General features: G+C 32.2%; 1 protein-coding gene across 1 annotated transcript; it reads right to left on the reverse strand.

Moving 5' to 3' along the window:
• Positions 1 to 4313: 4313 nt before the first annotated feature.
• On the reverse strand, positions 4314 to 11517 carry LOC139504962 (uncharacterized). The gene is made up of 10 exons (XM_071294838.1): positions 11379 to 11517; positions 10412 to 10597; positions 9907 to 10065; positions 9351 to 9522; positions 8586 to 8749; positions 7885 to 8193; positions 6790 to 7160; positions 5840 to 5931; positions 5125 to 5217; positions 4314 to 4484 (listed from the first exon to the last, which is right to left on the reverse strand). Exons 2-10 carry the CDS (start codon positions 10589 to 10591, stop codon positions 4336 to 4338), a joined length of 1689 nt encoding a protein of 562 aa, XP_071150939.1. The 5' UTR covers positions 10592 to 10597; positions 11379 to 11517; the 3' UTR covers positions 4314 to 4335.
• Between the last annotated feature and the right edge of the window lie 403 nt (positions 11518 to 11920).

The following is an 11920-nucleotide window of genomic DNA, read 5'->3' on the forward strand; positions in this document are numbered from 1 at the left end:
AAAAATTAACGTGTGGCCACGATGATATGCCACAAACATAAGGTGTCAATATGGTTTTAGTACACCAGACCCGGATTTCGACAATAAATGTCTCTTCAGTGATGTTAGGGATAGAAACGGTATTTGGAAGGCCATAAAAAAGTACCCTCTTTTTTAGAAAAAGTACCCTCATTTTTAGATAAACTCTTCAATTTTAAGAGTCAATATAGGATGAACGGATCATATAAACCGGAGGTGAAAAATTATACAAGCCCAAACGAAAAAATATAAACAAGTCTAAATTGAAAACTACGTTCAAACCTATGATTGCGTTGGATAAAAACCGCAATTTTTATACGTGTGCATGTAAAACAAATTTCGTTGTAGAAGGGTCTATAAACAGCACAAACAACATTTTCCAAAAGATCAAAACAGTGAAAAAGTATATTTTAACAAAACGCATTTGACTAATAGGTCGAACAACTGATGTTCTTTTACCCGGCTGACTGCCATTGGCTATGGCCAAATAAAATTGATCACAAGATGTAACAAAATGGATCTTAATATAAATTAAATACTAAACAGATAAAAAATTAACGTGTGGCCACGATGTTATACCACAAACATAAGGTGCCAATATGTTTTAGTACACCAGATCCGGATTTCGACAATAAATGTCTCTTCAGTGATGTTAGGGATCGAAACGGTATTTGGAAGGCCATAAAAAAAGTAACCTCTTTTTTAGAAAAAGTACCCTCATTTTTAGATAAACTCTTGAATTTTAAGAGTCAATATAGGAGGAACGGATCATATAAACCGAGAGTCAATATAGGATGAATATATTTACAACTCGTCTAAACATCAACCCAACACTGTTAGATCTGTAAATTTGCTTTCGCAATTATTTTTGTTCTCCCCTCGCCGGGATTCGAACCCATGCTACTGTGATATCGTGACACCAAATCGCCTGCACTGCAGCCGTCCCGCTAGACCACCCGACCACCTGGGCTCTACAAAATAAAGCTTTCAGTGGCCGTGTTTTACCTTTATATATATATCAACAACTTACTACTAACCTGGAATATTACAAGCTATATCAAGTGTTTCTTGAAGTTACAAAAGAGGGACGAAAGATACCAAAGGGACAGTCAAACAAAGTAACGAGCATATTTGATGAATAAATAAATATTGTCGTTAAAAATGCAATAAAACACTTACGTTGTTGATGTCGTCGATTTATGCAGAAATTTCATTATGGACAGAGGTTTATAGTCGCTTTCCGTATAATCGACCCATTCAGATGACTCTCCATGATTCTTATATCTAAAAATTTTAAAATTGCACAGTACATTATATAATTATATATATTCCTTTCTTTTTTTTATATATAAGGTTATATTTCCAAATAAACCAAAGAAACAAAATGTTCAGATTGCGACCTAACAAATACACGTAGAAACAAAAACAAATAAAGGAAAAAGTAGCATACCGCTATTCAACTCAAAAATCGATTGAGAGAAAAAAAATTACATCCGGGTTACAAACTAAAACTGAGGGAAACGCATCAGATATAAGAGGAGAACAACGACACAACATTAAAATGTAACACACTCAGAAACGAACTATAATATAACAATGGCCATCTTCCTGACTTGGTACAGGACATTCTAAGAAAAAAATGTGGGTTGAGTCTGGTTTTGTGGCACCATTACAACATTACAGGACAGGAATACAATACAAATAAATGGTAGAACATATTGGGCAGAGAAACATATAAATAATCGCTAACAAATGGTTCCAGGTTTCAAATTTAATACGCCAGACGTGCATTTCGTCCACACAAGACAACATTTACACAACGTTTTTCTGGATAAACTTTCAACAGGAACACTTTAATTCAACTATTTCAGAGGCCGGGGATGTATAAGAACCGAGAAGCTGAAAGCATTTGTAACCAAAAAAGGACATAAAATAGAAGTGAACTAGATCACCAAGAACTCCACTCTGAAGTAACTGTATTATAACAAAGTCAATGTGAATCTTTGATATAGTATTGTGCATAAAAAATGATACCCCGCAGATGCAAAGTAAGTTTTATTCAAAAATACACAAAATTGATCATGGGAACACATGGTTCACTGTAGAAGGACCTCTTGTACAATTGAATACTCCAAAAGTAAGTTCGACTATCCAACATAAAAGCAAATGCTAATGCCTCGTTCACGTACATTTGATTCGCATTGAATTTGAATCGAATGCGAATCGAATTCGCATATTGCGTTCACACACTGTTCTTTTTAATTTTGAATTAGAATTGACGTTAGGACGTAACACGTTTCGAATGCGAATTAAACTGATTCGAGTTATTAAATGCGAAACGAATTATATGTGAACTCAACATAATAAAAGTTAAAACCCTCACAACATGCACAACTTCACTATCGGGATTAATGGAGATGTGTGACTAACGTTTAACTGCGACCATTTTTTAAAATGACATTAAATCCCCACTAGACACAAGGGAGTGCTTGGACACTGGCAAATCTGTTACACTGGTAGATGAAGCTGAAGGACTCGGAGATAACCACCGTGGCCTCCTCTTAAGTACCCATTCTAGTTTAAACTCTGGTCTGTGTACCAGAAAAGTATGTGGGAGGGTGAACATGAATGTACTGAACGTTTCAGCACCCTGAGTCAGAATCGAACCCGGGACCTTCAGCACTGAAACCATCGATCTTAATCACTAAACACACACTACTTCATACAATAAATATCAAAATTGTATCCTTCTCCTTTGATACTGTATATACATCACACTTCCGGCATCTGTCCATGAAGGACACAAAGGTTTATCATGCAACAATTTCATAGTATTATTGTTGATATTCAACCCACATAAGTTTTAGAATAGTTTTATTGATATACAAGTAATTTCATGGTGTTCCTAATTTATATATACTTTTGATACTTTTACTTCAATTATTCGTCTCTTATTTTTATCAATTTTGTTTTACTTTGTATCAGATAACAAATTTATTCGTTCAGTGTATGTTCAACTGTGTTACTACGTCTTTTGATTGAGTAAAGTCTTTTCATTTCATTTTTTATAGTGTGTATTTATATGTTGTGATGTTACACTATTGATCTACTGCAGTTGTTTGCACCTGTACTAAGTAAGGAATCTGATATATATAGAGTATATCGTTAGTTTTCCCGTTTAAAAATATTTTTGGGGGCTCTTTGTAGCTTGCTGTTTGGTGTGAGCCAAGGCTCCGTGTTGAAGACCGTATATTGTTTGCTTTTATAAATAGTGACTTAGATGGAGTTTGTCTTATTGGTAGTCATACCGCGTCTTCTTATACCTGAATATAACTCCCATACCTTAATATAGATACAAGAAATCGATACAAGTTATTACAATATTAATGATTTTCTTACATTTATATCTTTTACTATATTTGAAGTATATTATATATCCAAACAGAAAACAAAACATCTTGAACCTTTTAAAATGTTGTGAAGTAGACATGCACGGTCGAATGAATTATAGATGTAAGATAGTAACAAATCCGACTTCTAGAGTCGTAGAGAAGACATGCATATAAATATGTCCATTTTCAGGGAAATGAACTTGTACGGAACAAATTCAGATACATCTGGCAGCAGGAAATTATTCCGTTTGACTTAATTCCACAAACAGGAAGACAAAAGTTGTTGATAAATTGTATGAACAAAAAAGTACGAGATGATTGGTTTTTACCACAAGGAATAAATAGCAGTCGATAGCCAAACACAGCACGAAAAGACAAATAAGCTCTGTAAATGCCAGTTTTATCTATTAGAAATTGAATAACCATCAACGTATATAGCTTTGGTCTTTCTGACTTTTGTTTTTGATCATACTTGGTTAAACTTATTCAAGAAACACTTAAAGATATCGCATGTACTGTTGATTTTGCCATCTGATTAGGGACTTTCCGATTGAATTTTCCTCGGAGTTCAGTATTATTTTTTTTTACTTTTAATCAAATCTAGTATTCAACGAAATACATTTAAAATCATGGTCTTGTATAAAGGCGACAAGACTCAAGAAAATAAATATTGAGAAAATAAATAAAGAGAAAAAAGGGAGATAACCTCATGTGCGTCCGATTGTTATTATGGTTTAACCGTAGCCAAAACGATGACGGTATTATGGTTACTATATTTGGAACAAATTCGTAGTCGCCTTTGACGAGCTTTTAGCGTAATGATCAGCAAAATCACCCTCAGTTTTAGTTTGTTACCCCAATTTTGTTTTTTGTCCATAGATTTACGAGTTTTGAACAGCGGTATACTACTGTTGCCGTTATTTAACTACCTTATAAATGGTGTCCAGGAAACTGCCATGGTGTCTGGAAGGTAAGGGTTAGTGATGTCAACAATGGCTATGTCAACTGCCGAGAATTCCAACTTCTCACCAAGTTTTTTTATTTCATTTATTGCTTTTCGACAATGTCCGCAACCTGAAAAGAATGGTAATTGATTTTTTTAAAACATCAATGAAGTTCATTCCAGTGTTATAATCCTATTTTTTGGTTGACAGAGAACGGCTACGTCAGTGTTCGATATCTCGCTGCTCATTATATACTGTTATAGGCATGTTAATATGCTACAGAAAAGTGTAACAAACGTTACATGATCATGGAACTTTTAATATGTTCCTCCTCATTGTGCTATTTACAAAGACATGTGTTGGTACATTACTCAAAACTTCATGTAAAGTTACACGTAAGGAGTCAAAACGTTCAGACAATGAATTTAGAGTGTACACAAAAGACCATAAAGTGAAACCGAATGTCAAGTTAATTTAAAATTGAGAATGGAAATGGGGAATGTGTCAAAGAGACAACAACCCGACCAAATTAAAAACAACAGCAGAAGGTCTCCAACAGGTCTGCAATGTAGCGAGAAATTCCCGCACCCGGAGGCGTCCTTCAGTTGGCCCCTAAACAAATATATACTAGTCCAGTGATAATGAACGCCATATTAATTTCCAAATTGTACACAAGAAACTAAAATTAAAATAATACAAGACTAACAAAGGCCCGAGGCTCCTGACTTGGGACAGGCGCAAAAATGCGGCGGGGTTAAACATGTTTGTACCTTTTCTGCAAAATAACCCTAAAACTGCATTGTCAGTCTTTAATAAGTATTTGTTTATCCTTGTTTCATCATCTTCGAATCGTAAATGAATATCTGAAAAATAAGCAAACGTCAAACATTAATAAACCTTCCTGTCACATATCATAAACTAGTGCAATAAGATAAAAAAAAATATGAACTAAAGACGGAGATGAAAAGAATCTTTAAAAGAAATTATTTTTTTCGATCAGTAATGAAAGTGTCATAGTGAATTAATAATTAGCCTTTAGCAGCCAGTATGGTTCAACATTGGTAAAATAAGCTCAAAAACATCGAGGACGAATTACTAACTTCTATTTTACTCAATATTCATAAATGGATTACGCATGAATTATACGTGTTCAGTTATCAAAAGAATACGAATGTCAACATTTAAGGTGAAACAAAGGTAAAACACTTGACTGATTGATAGGATTCACAAAAACGCATTCTTATACAGGTAAAAGGGTTGTCTAACCAGTTTAAAAAGAACATTCTATTTCAGATATTAATAAATATAATTATTATTATTTTAAATTTTATTAATTGGTAAAAAAATAACAAAATCTTTGTGTCGGAAAATAATGTTGGCACTTAATGAAGAAATTTGGATAGGACAAATATGAAATTATTATAAGAGCATATGATTTACTTTTATCATGGTTTATTCATCAGCTTTTTCTGGAATACAACTTACATGTCCTCTTAACCGATTTGTTTTCTTTCTTGTGTTTTGTTGGAATCTGCATTGCCTCTTGCTGTTGAATGTCAGTTACCATTTCATCAAAACTATAAGTTTAAATTTGACACTAAGGTTTTAATTTTTCAATTTCTTTCTTTGTTTTACTGATAGAAAATTTATGATGCGATTATGGATGTTCGCTTTTTATGTTTTGATATTTTTGTCAGAGTTTCGAAATACTCTTGTTTTATCCATTTGAAACCCTTAAAAATTTGCCCATTGACCCCCATTTTTCTTTTTATAAATCTGACATGTATATCTATAAGCCATTTGTAAAAGTCTTATAAAAGCCTCTGGCCTCTGGCCTTTGTCAGTCTTGTATTATTTTAATTTTAGTTTCTTGTGTACAATTTGGAAATTAGTATGGCGTTCATTATCACTGAACTAGTATATATTTGTTTAGGGGCCAGCTGAAGGACGCCTCCGGGTGCGGGAATTTCTCGCTACATTGAAGACCTGTTGGTGACCTTCTGCTGTTGTTTTTTTATTTGGTCGGGTTGTTGTCTCTTTGACACATTCCCCATTTCCATTCTCAATTTTATTATAAAATATTATTATTTTTTTAACAGTTTTTATAGAATTATAACTTGTAAATGATAAAGCAATTATAAATCAAGAGAGAACATTTTCCCGCCAAAATTTCGATCGTTTAAATCTCAGAAACAAGCACATTGGCATCTATATTTTTTTTTTGATTTTTTTTGTTCTTTAACTTATACCTTATCAATATATTCTAGTGTGTATAGAAAGCTATTTTTTTTTAAACTGAGTACCAATTTCCTTAAGATGTACATAGATTTCTTGCTTCAACATATTTGATTTTGTTATATGTATATAAAAAAGTGTTCCATTCAATATGTAGAAGAAAAATGTACAAACAATAGTTTAATATTAATGTAAAATACCTTTTGCTAACTTTTTCGGATTTTTGAAATGGATCATCCTGTGTATTTTTCTCAGCCTTCGAATAAATATTTAGGTCTTCGTTTGGCAAAGTACAATCGTGTGAATCACAGAATTTTGTAAATTGCTTTTCTTTGGGATCATACTCTGCATCTTCATGTTTATTATCCTCTGTGTTCTCACTTGGTATTCCATTACTTGGATGTTGTCCTGCAGGAAGTGATTGCGAGGCCACTGTATTGTCATTAGAAGTAGGAGGACGCGGGTTACTGGTTGTATGTGAGGTAGGCTGTTTCTGCTGTGGACAGGTCCAAGTACTTACTTCTGATGATTCTATGATATCTTTGTAAAGCCCAGGTAGACGGACACAAATCTACAGATGTTAAGATAACATCAATCAATAATAAGGAAATGAAAGGAATGCGTACTACGATTTGTCTATCTAAATTGTGTAAAACACACAACATTCTCAATAATAACTAAAGATAAACTAGCTGTAGCAAATGGGGAAAATCATGAATAAACAAATTGGTGAGTTCAAATAATGAAGATCAGTTGTTGTCGTTAGTTCATGTCTGCAATTTGTTTTTCGTAAATTGAGTTGTAATAAATCATGCTGTTAGTTTTTTCAATTGATTTGTTTTCAAATATTCCATGTTGATGACTTTTATAGCTAACTATACGGTATTTGGTTTTTTTTTCATTGTTGAAGACCGCCGTATGGTTGACTTTAACTGCTTACATCCACTTCATCTGTGCATTGGGGATATTTGATTCAGTGGCAATCATAGCACATATACTTATCGTTCAATTGAACATCAACAAGTTACATCAGAAAAATAGAAAATATGAGGAAAATGTAAAAGAAACGAAATTGTATATTTTTACATCTGCCAATGCCATGAAAAAGGGGTGTTGCATGATAGTTCATGTTTGAAATATCTTACAGTAACTATTATCTATACAATGTCTATCGTTTAAATTGTTTGAACCTCTCAATTTCCAATATTGAAAATCAAATGCCAACTAAAATACATATATTTTAATTTTTATAAGAGATTTAAATCGAAACTACAAGTAATCTGTACAAGACAAACCATGATTGCAACTGTCTCTGTGCTGGCAGATATATCTTGTCCAAAGCATGTAATGCCAGAAGCAGGTGAATCCGTATCATCTGATAACACAAACATAGAATTACTTGTCTTCCCTGAGTTATCAAATGAGGTTTGTTCGAGTACACCAAACTCGTATAAATGTTGAGACTGCGCATTGTAGCAAAATGATCTGGAACGTTTGATCATCCCACGTGGTCTTGTAAAGACAGTTATTTCAGTTCCAGTCTCCACAGAGTATTTGAACAAACAGTGTTCTTGTGTCTCATTCAGTGTGGCATACATGCAATTCTGTAAACATTAACCAAACTGTAAATTGTGAACGTTAATACTTTTTTCTATAATGAAATACTTTACTGTTATGAAGATATTTTTGCCTTGTCCTTTGATATATGTCGGATAGTTTTCTCATTGGCAATCACAACAGATCATCGCATCATTCTACATTATTTTTGTTATGTTTTATTTTGATTATCTCCATCTTCATCTTCATGTTTTTACTATATTTACAAATAGTTGAAATGAAAAAAACAATAGACCCATTTACTATCTACCTGTACAAAAATTTCCTCATTTCAGTTTTTCAAATCTTTGTGAACGCATGATATTCAGTATCTGTGTTTGAAAAGCATTGAATGTTTATTCAATATAATTCATGTATATGCTTCCTAAACCAGTCTTACCATAAATAGGTTTGCAGACGCGTGCAAGCTAAAGGATGAATTAAGTGGTCGTACGTCTTGTAGGTATGCTTTCATGAATGCATTTTCATTTATTTTTTGATTGAACACAAATGGGTTCCCAGCCAATATTTTCCCAAATATACTTTGAACATCTTTGTTGCTATCTGTAAAAAAAATACCATCCATCATTTAATGAATTAGTAAAATTTGTAATTGAGTTTTGGGTATATACTGCTTATAATACACATAAAAAACAAAATGAAGCGCAAGATGAAAGTGAAATTTCAAAATTCGCGATTTGATTCAAATTTATTAAATCAAGTCGTTTGACTTAACGTTTTAAAACAAAAATGTCTAGAACTAGATGAGATTGTTATTTATCTCCTATAAACGGTTGAATTCAGTCAATTTTCATAAGAATTTTAATGGAAACATTAATAAATATATATAGATTAATAAGATGTATCTACAATATAGATGGCTATACATTAGCATGAATCAAATTAGGAGATCTTATTTCTACAGAGCAGTTACTACTAAAATAGAAAATGTCTTCCCCATACATGCCATGATAAGGAACACTTCCTCATAATAATAGTACACTTCCCCAAATTAAAAAGGATACATGACAACGAGATATTGTAAACATCTTACCCGCTGATAGTCTAACTAATACAAATATATACAGAAATTCTATCCCCTTTTTAATGAAATTTTTCCACATGATATTTAGACATCTATAATACTGATAATAAGACATCATACCTGCTGATATACAAACATAAAACAAATCTATTCCACTGTCTCCAATAGTAGACGATATCCATTGTCTCAATTCTGGTGAAACTAAATTACTATCTTTTGTTGGTGGGAAAAGAAGATTATTGCTTAGTAACCAGGTACCAGATTCCCATGAGTTATCTGTGGCAAACATACCCTATAAGAAATACATGTGTATGTATTTGAGGAAAAAATTTCATGTGTATGGTATAACAGTTGAAATGGTCCCTTTATAAGTTTTTTTTTTTATTATAAACATAATGTCAAAAATGAACAAAGAATCAGAGGAATACATATGGGATTAAAATATTTTTAACATTTAGAGCATGAAATTTCAATAAAATGATATCCATATTTCCATAATTCCATCAGGTAACAAGCTGCAGAATGCACCGTAACTTAATCCTATACATAGAATGAAATAAATATTATTTGACTTTATAAAAGTGTTGGTATGATAATTATACAGTTACCTAAAGTACGTGCAAAAACAAGTAACAAATAGAAAACAAATATATTCAATCTAAGAAAATATACGTACATGCATCCATTGTGATCTCATTGGAATCTGCTTGATATCTGCGATATTTTTTGCGTTAAGAAAATCGCTGAAATAAACCATATACTCTGCAGACTCATTGTTGATGATGGACAGTATCACACGCGATAAAACACTGTCCGATTTTTCTGGAAAATGAACCTGACAAAAAATTATTATGTTGTGTTTATTTTTTTTTTATAATAATAGTATATTATTAAGACATTAAATAAAGACAATTTCTTCCTTTACGAATACATTTGACAGATTGAAGCAATAGGAATTCGGACTGAACTAATTGATTGGTCACTAAGTTTCAAATCAAGCTTAATCTTTGATCTAAAATGATAGCATATCAATTTAACTTTCCCTCTACATTATCATAATTGAATTATCATGCCCTATCTAGAAATAATAATAATGGTTGGTTCTCTGTGGATGTCCATACCTAACTTCTATATAAAAAAAAATCAAATCGTATACATAGATGTTGACAATATAAACTCACCGTAATGTTCTCATTGTTAGTACTATCGACATAGTAATGTATGAAAGGTTTATCTTTCTGTTGGTATAGGATCCACCATGGCACTGAACCACCAGTTATACCTGGACAGTATTGTATAGTCGATACAAGAACATTCAGAAACACGAAAACTAAAGAAAGGTACGCGCCTGTTCCTACCATTGTCACCTATTACAAACAAATAGGTAATACAAAATTTACTACTGGTATCTATGATGAGTTTATTTAATAACAACGATGAATATGATATTTGTTACCAAAAAGAAATTTTGATTTCATGTTTATATTTGTTTCAAGATTACCAAATGTGCCGCCGTAAACAACTTTACCATTTTGTTCTTCTTTTTTCCCATTTAATGTAGTTTCATTCGTTGGTTTGCTTTGAAACATCATGTACATGGAAAATATATTATGACTTCTACAATATTAACTCGCAGCAGCAGGGGCATCAATAAGCATTGATTTGATTGAAATGCTAATCTGAATGTGACATTTTGACTGCATTGATCCTTTTGAAGGGATATGATCTCAATCATGAACAAATTAATTTGAGGGGGTGACATTCTTGGGAAAAGGGATATTTTGTAAAGTAAAATATAGTCGTCATGAAGAATTGTATATATATATATATAGGGTAGGACCTCAGTCGTTTGCAGAGTAACTTAAACGATAGATTTAAGGAGAGGAGATGACTCTCTATGGGAATTAGTATGATATCGATAAACATTTTGTAGGGAATAATAATAATATAGATTCGCGTTCAAAAAAATTTTTATAAACGAAAAACCTTTCAATAGCTTTTGCAAATATTTGATGGAAATACGTAAATGTGATTATTGTGTGTACCGTATGTATAGTTAGCTTATTTAATCCATCTGGTAGAGTGGCATTGGCTGATGTTTTCCTTTTTTAAAAAGAGGTAAGTTATGTATTGATGTATTGTACTTACATTATATCCAAAGCTTTTAACAGATGTGTAATCCCAATATTGTTTGACAATACCATATCCTGAGATCTATTTTAAGTCTCAAGGTAGTATAAAGTCGGGGTATTTCAATTGTAAAACACATATGTAATATTTCCTTGTCATTGTTCAGTGACCTCATCATTTAAATAATTTCAATAAAATCACGGGGTATATTTATTCCTATACATTGAAACAACCTACAAGCCAAATTCGTTTTAAATTTCTAATGTTTTCAATATTATAGGTTTCAAGGTAAATAGTGGTATTCACAATTAAAAGTATTAGGCAACAACGTTTAGGTTAAATTCATTTAAAAAGATTGAAAATAAGGTTAAATTGTTTTATTCTAATCAAGTACAAATTCGGATGAAAAACTTGGTTAAATTCAGGCTGACTTAATAAAGGCAACAGTAGTATACCGATGGTTTATAGTGCACAAACCGATCGAGAGTGCAACAAAAATGCAAACGACAAGGCACAGAATCGCACTATAAAATAACAATTGTCATTTTCCTGCCTTGGTA

This window comes from Mytilus edulis, chromosome 1 (assembly GCF_963676685.1).
Source record: "Mytilus edulis chromosome 1, xbMytEdul2.2, whole genome shotgun sequence".
NCBI classification, from domain to species: domain Eukaryota; kingdom Metazoa; phylum Mollusca; class Bivalvia; order Mytilida; family Mytilidae; genus Mytilus; species Mytilus edulis.

Coding starts and splice junctions, on each gene's coding strand:
- LOC139504962 (XM_071294838.1), bottom strand. CDS start 10,591: ATGGTAGGAACAGGCGCGTACCTTTCTTTAGTTTTCGTGTTTCTGAAT. Junction 8,750..9,350: donor TTATGTTTGTATATCAGCAG/GTATGATGTCTT, acceptor TTTTTTTTACAG/ATAGCAACAAAGATGTTCAA. Junction 8,194..8,585: donor CGTCTGCAAACCTATTTATG/GTAAGACTGGTT, acceptor TAATGTTTACAG/AATTGCATGTATGCCACACT.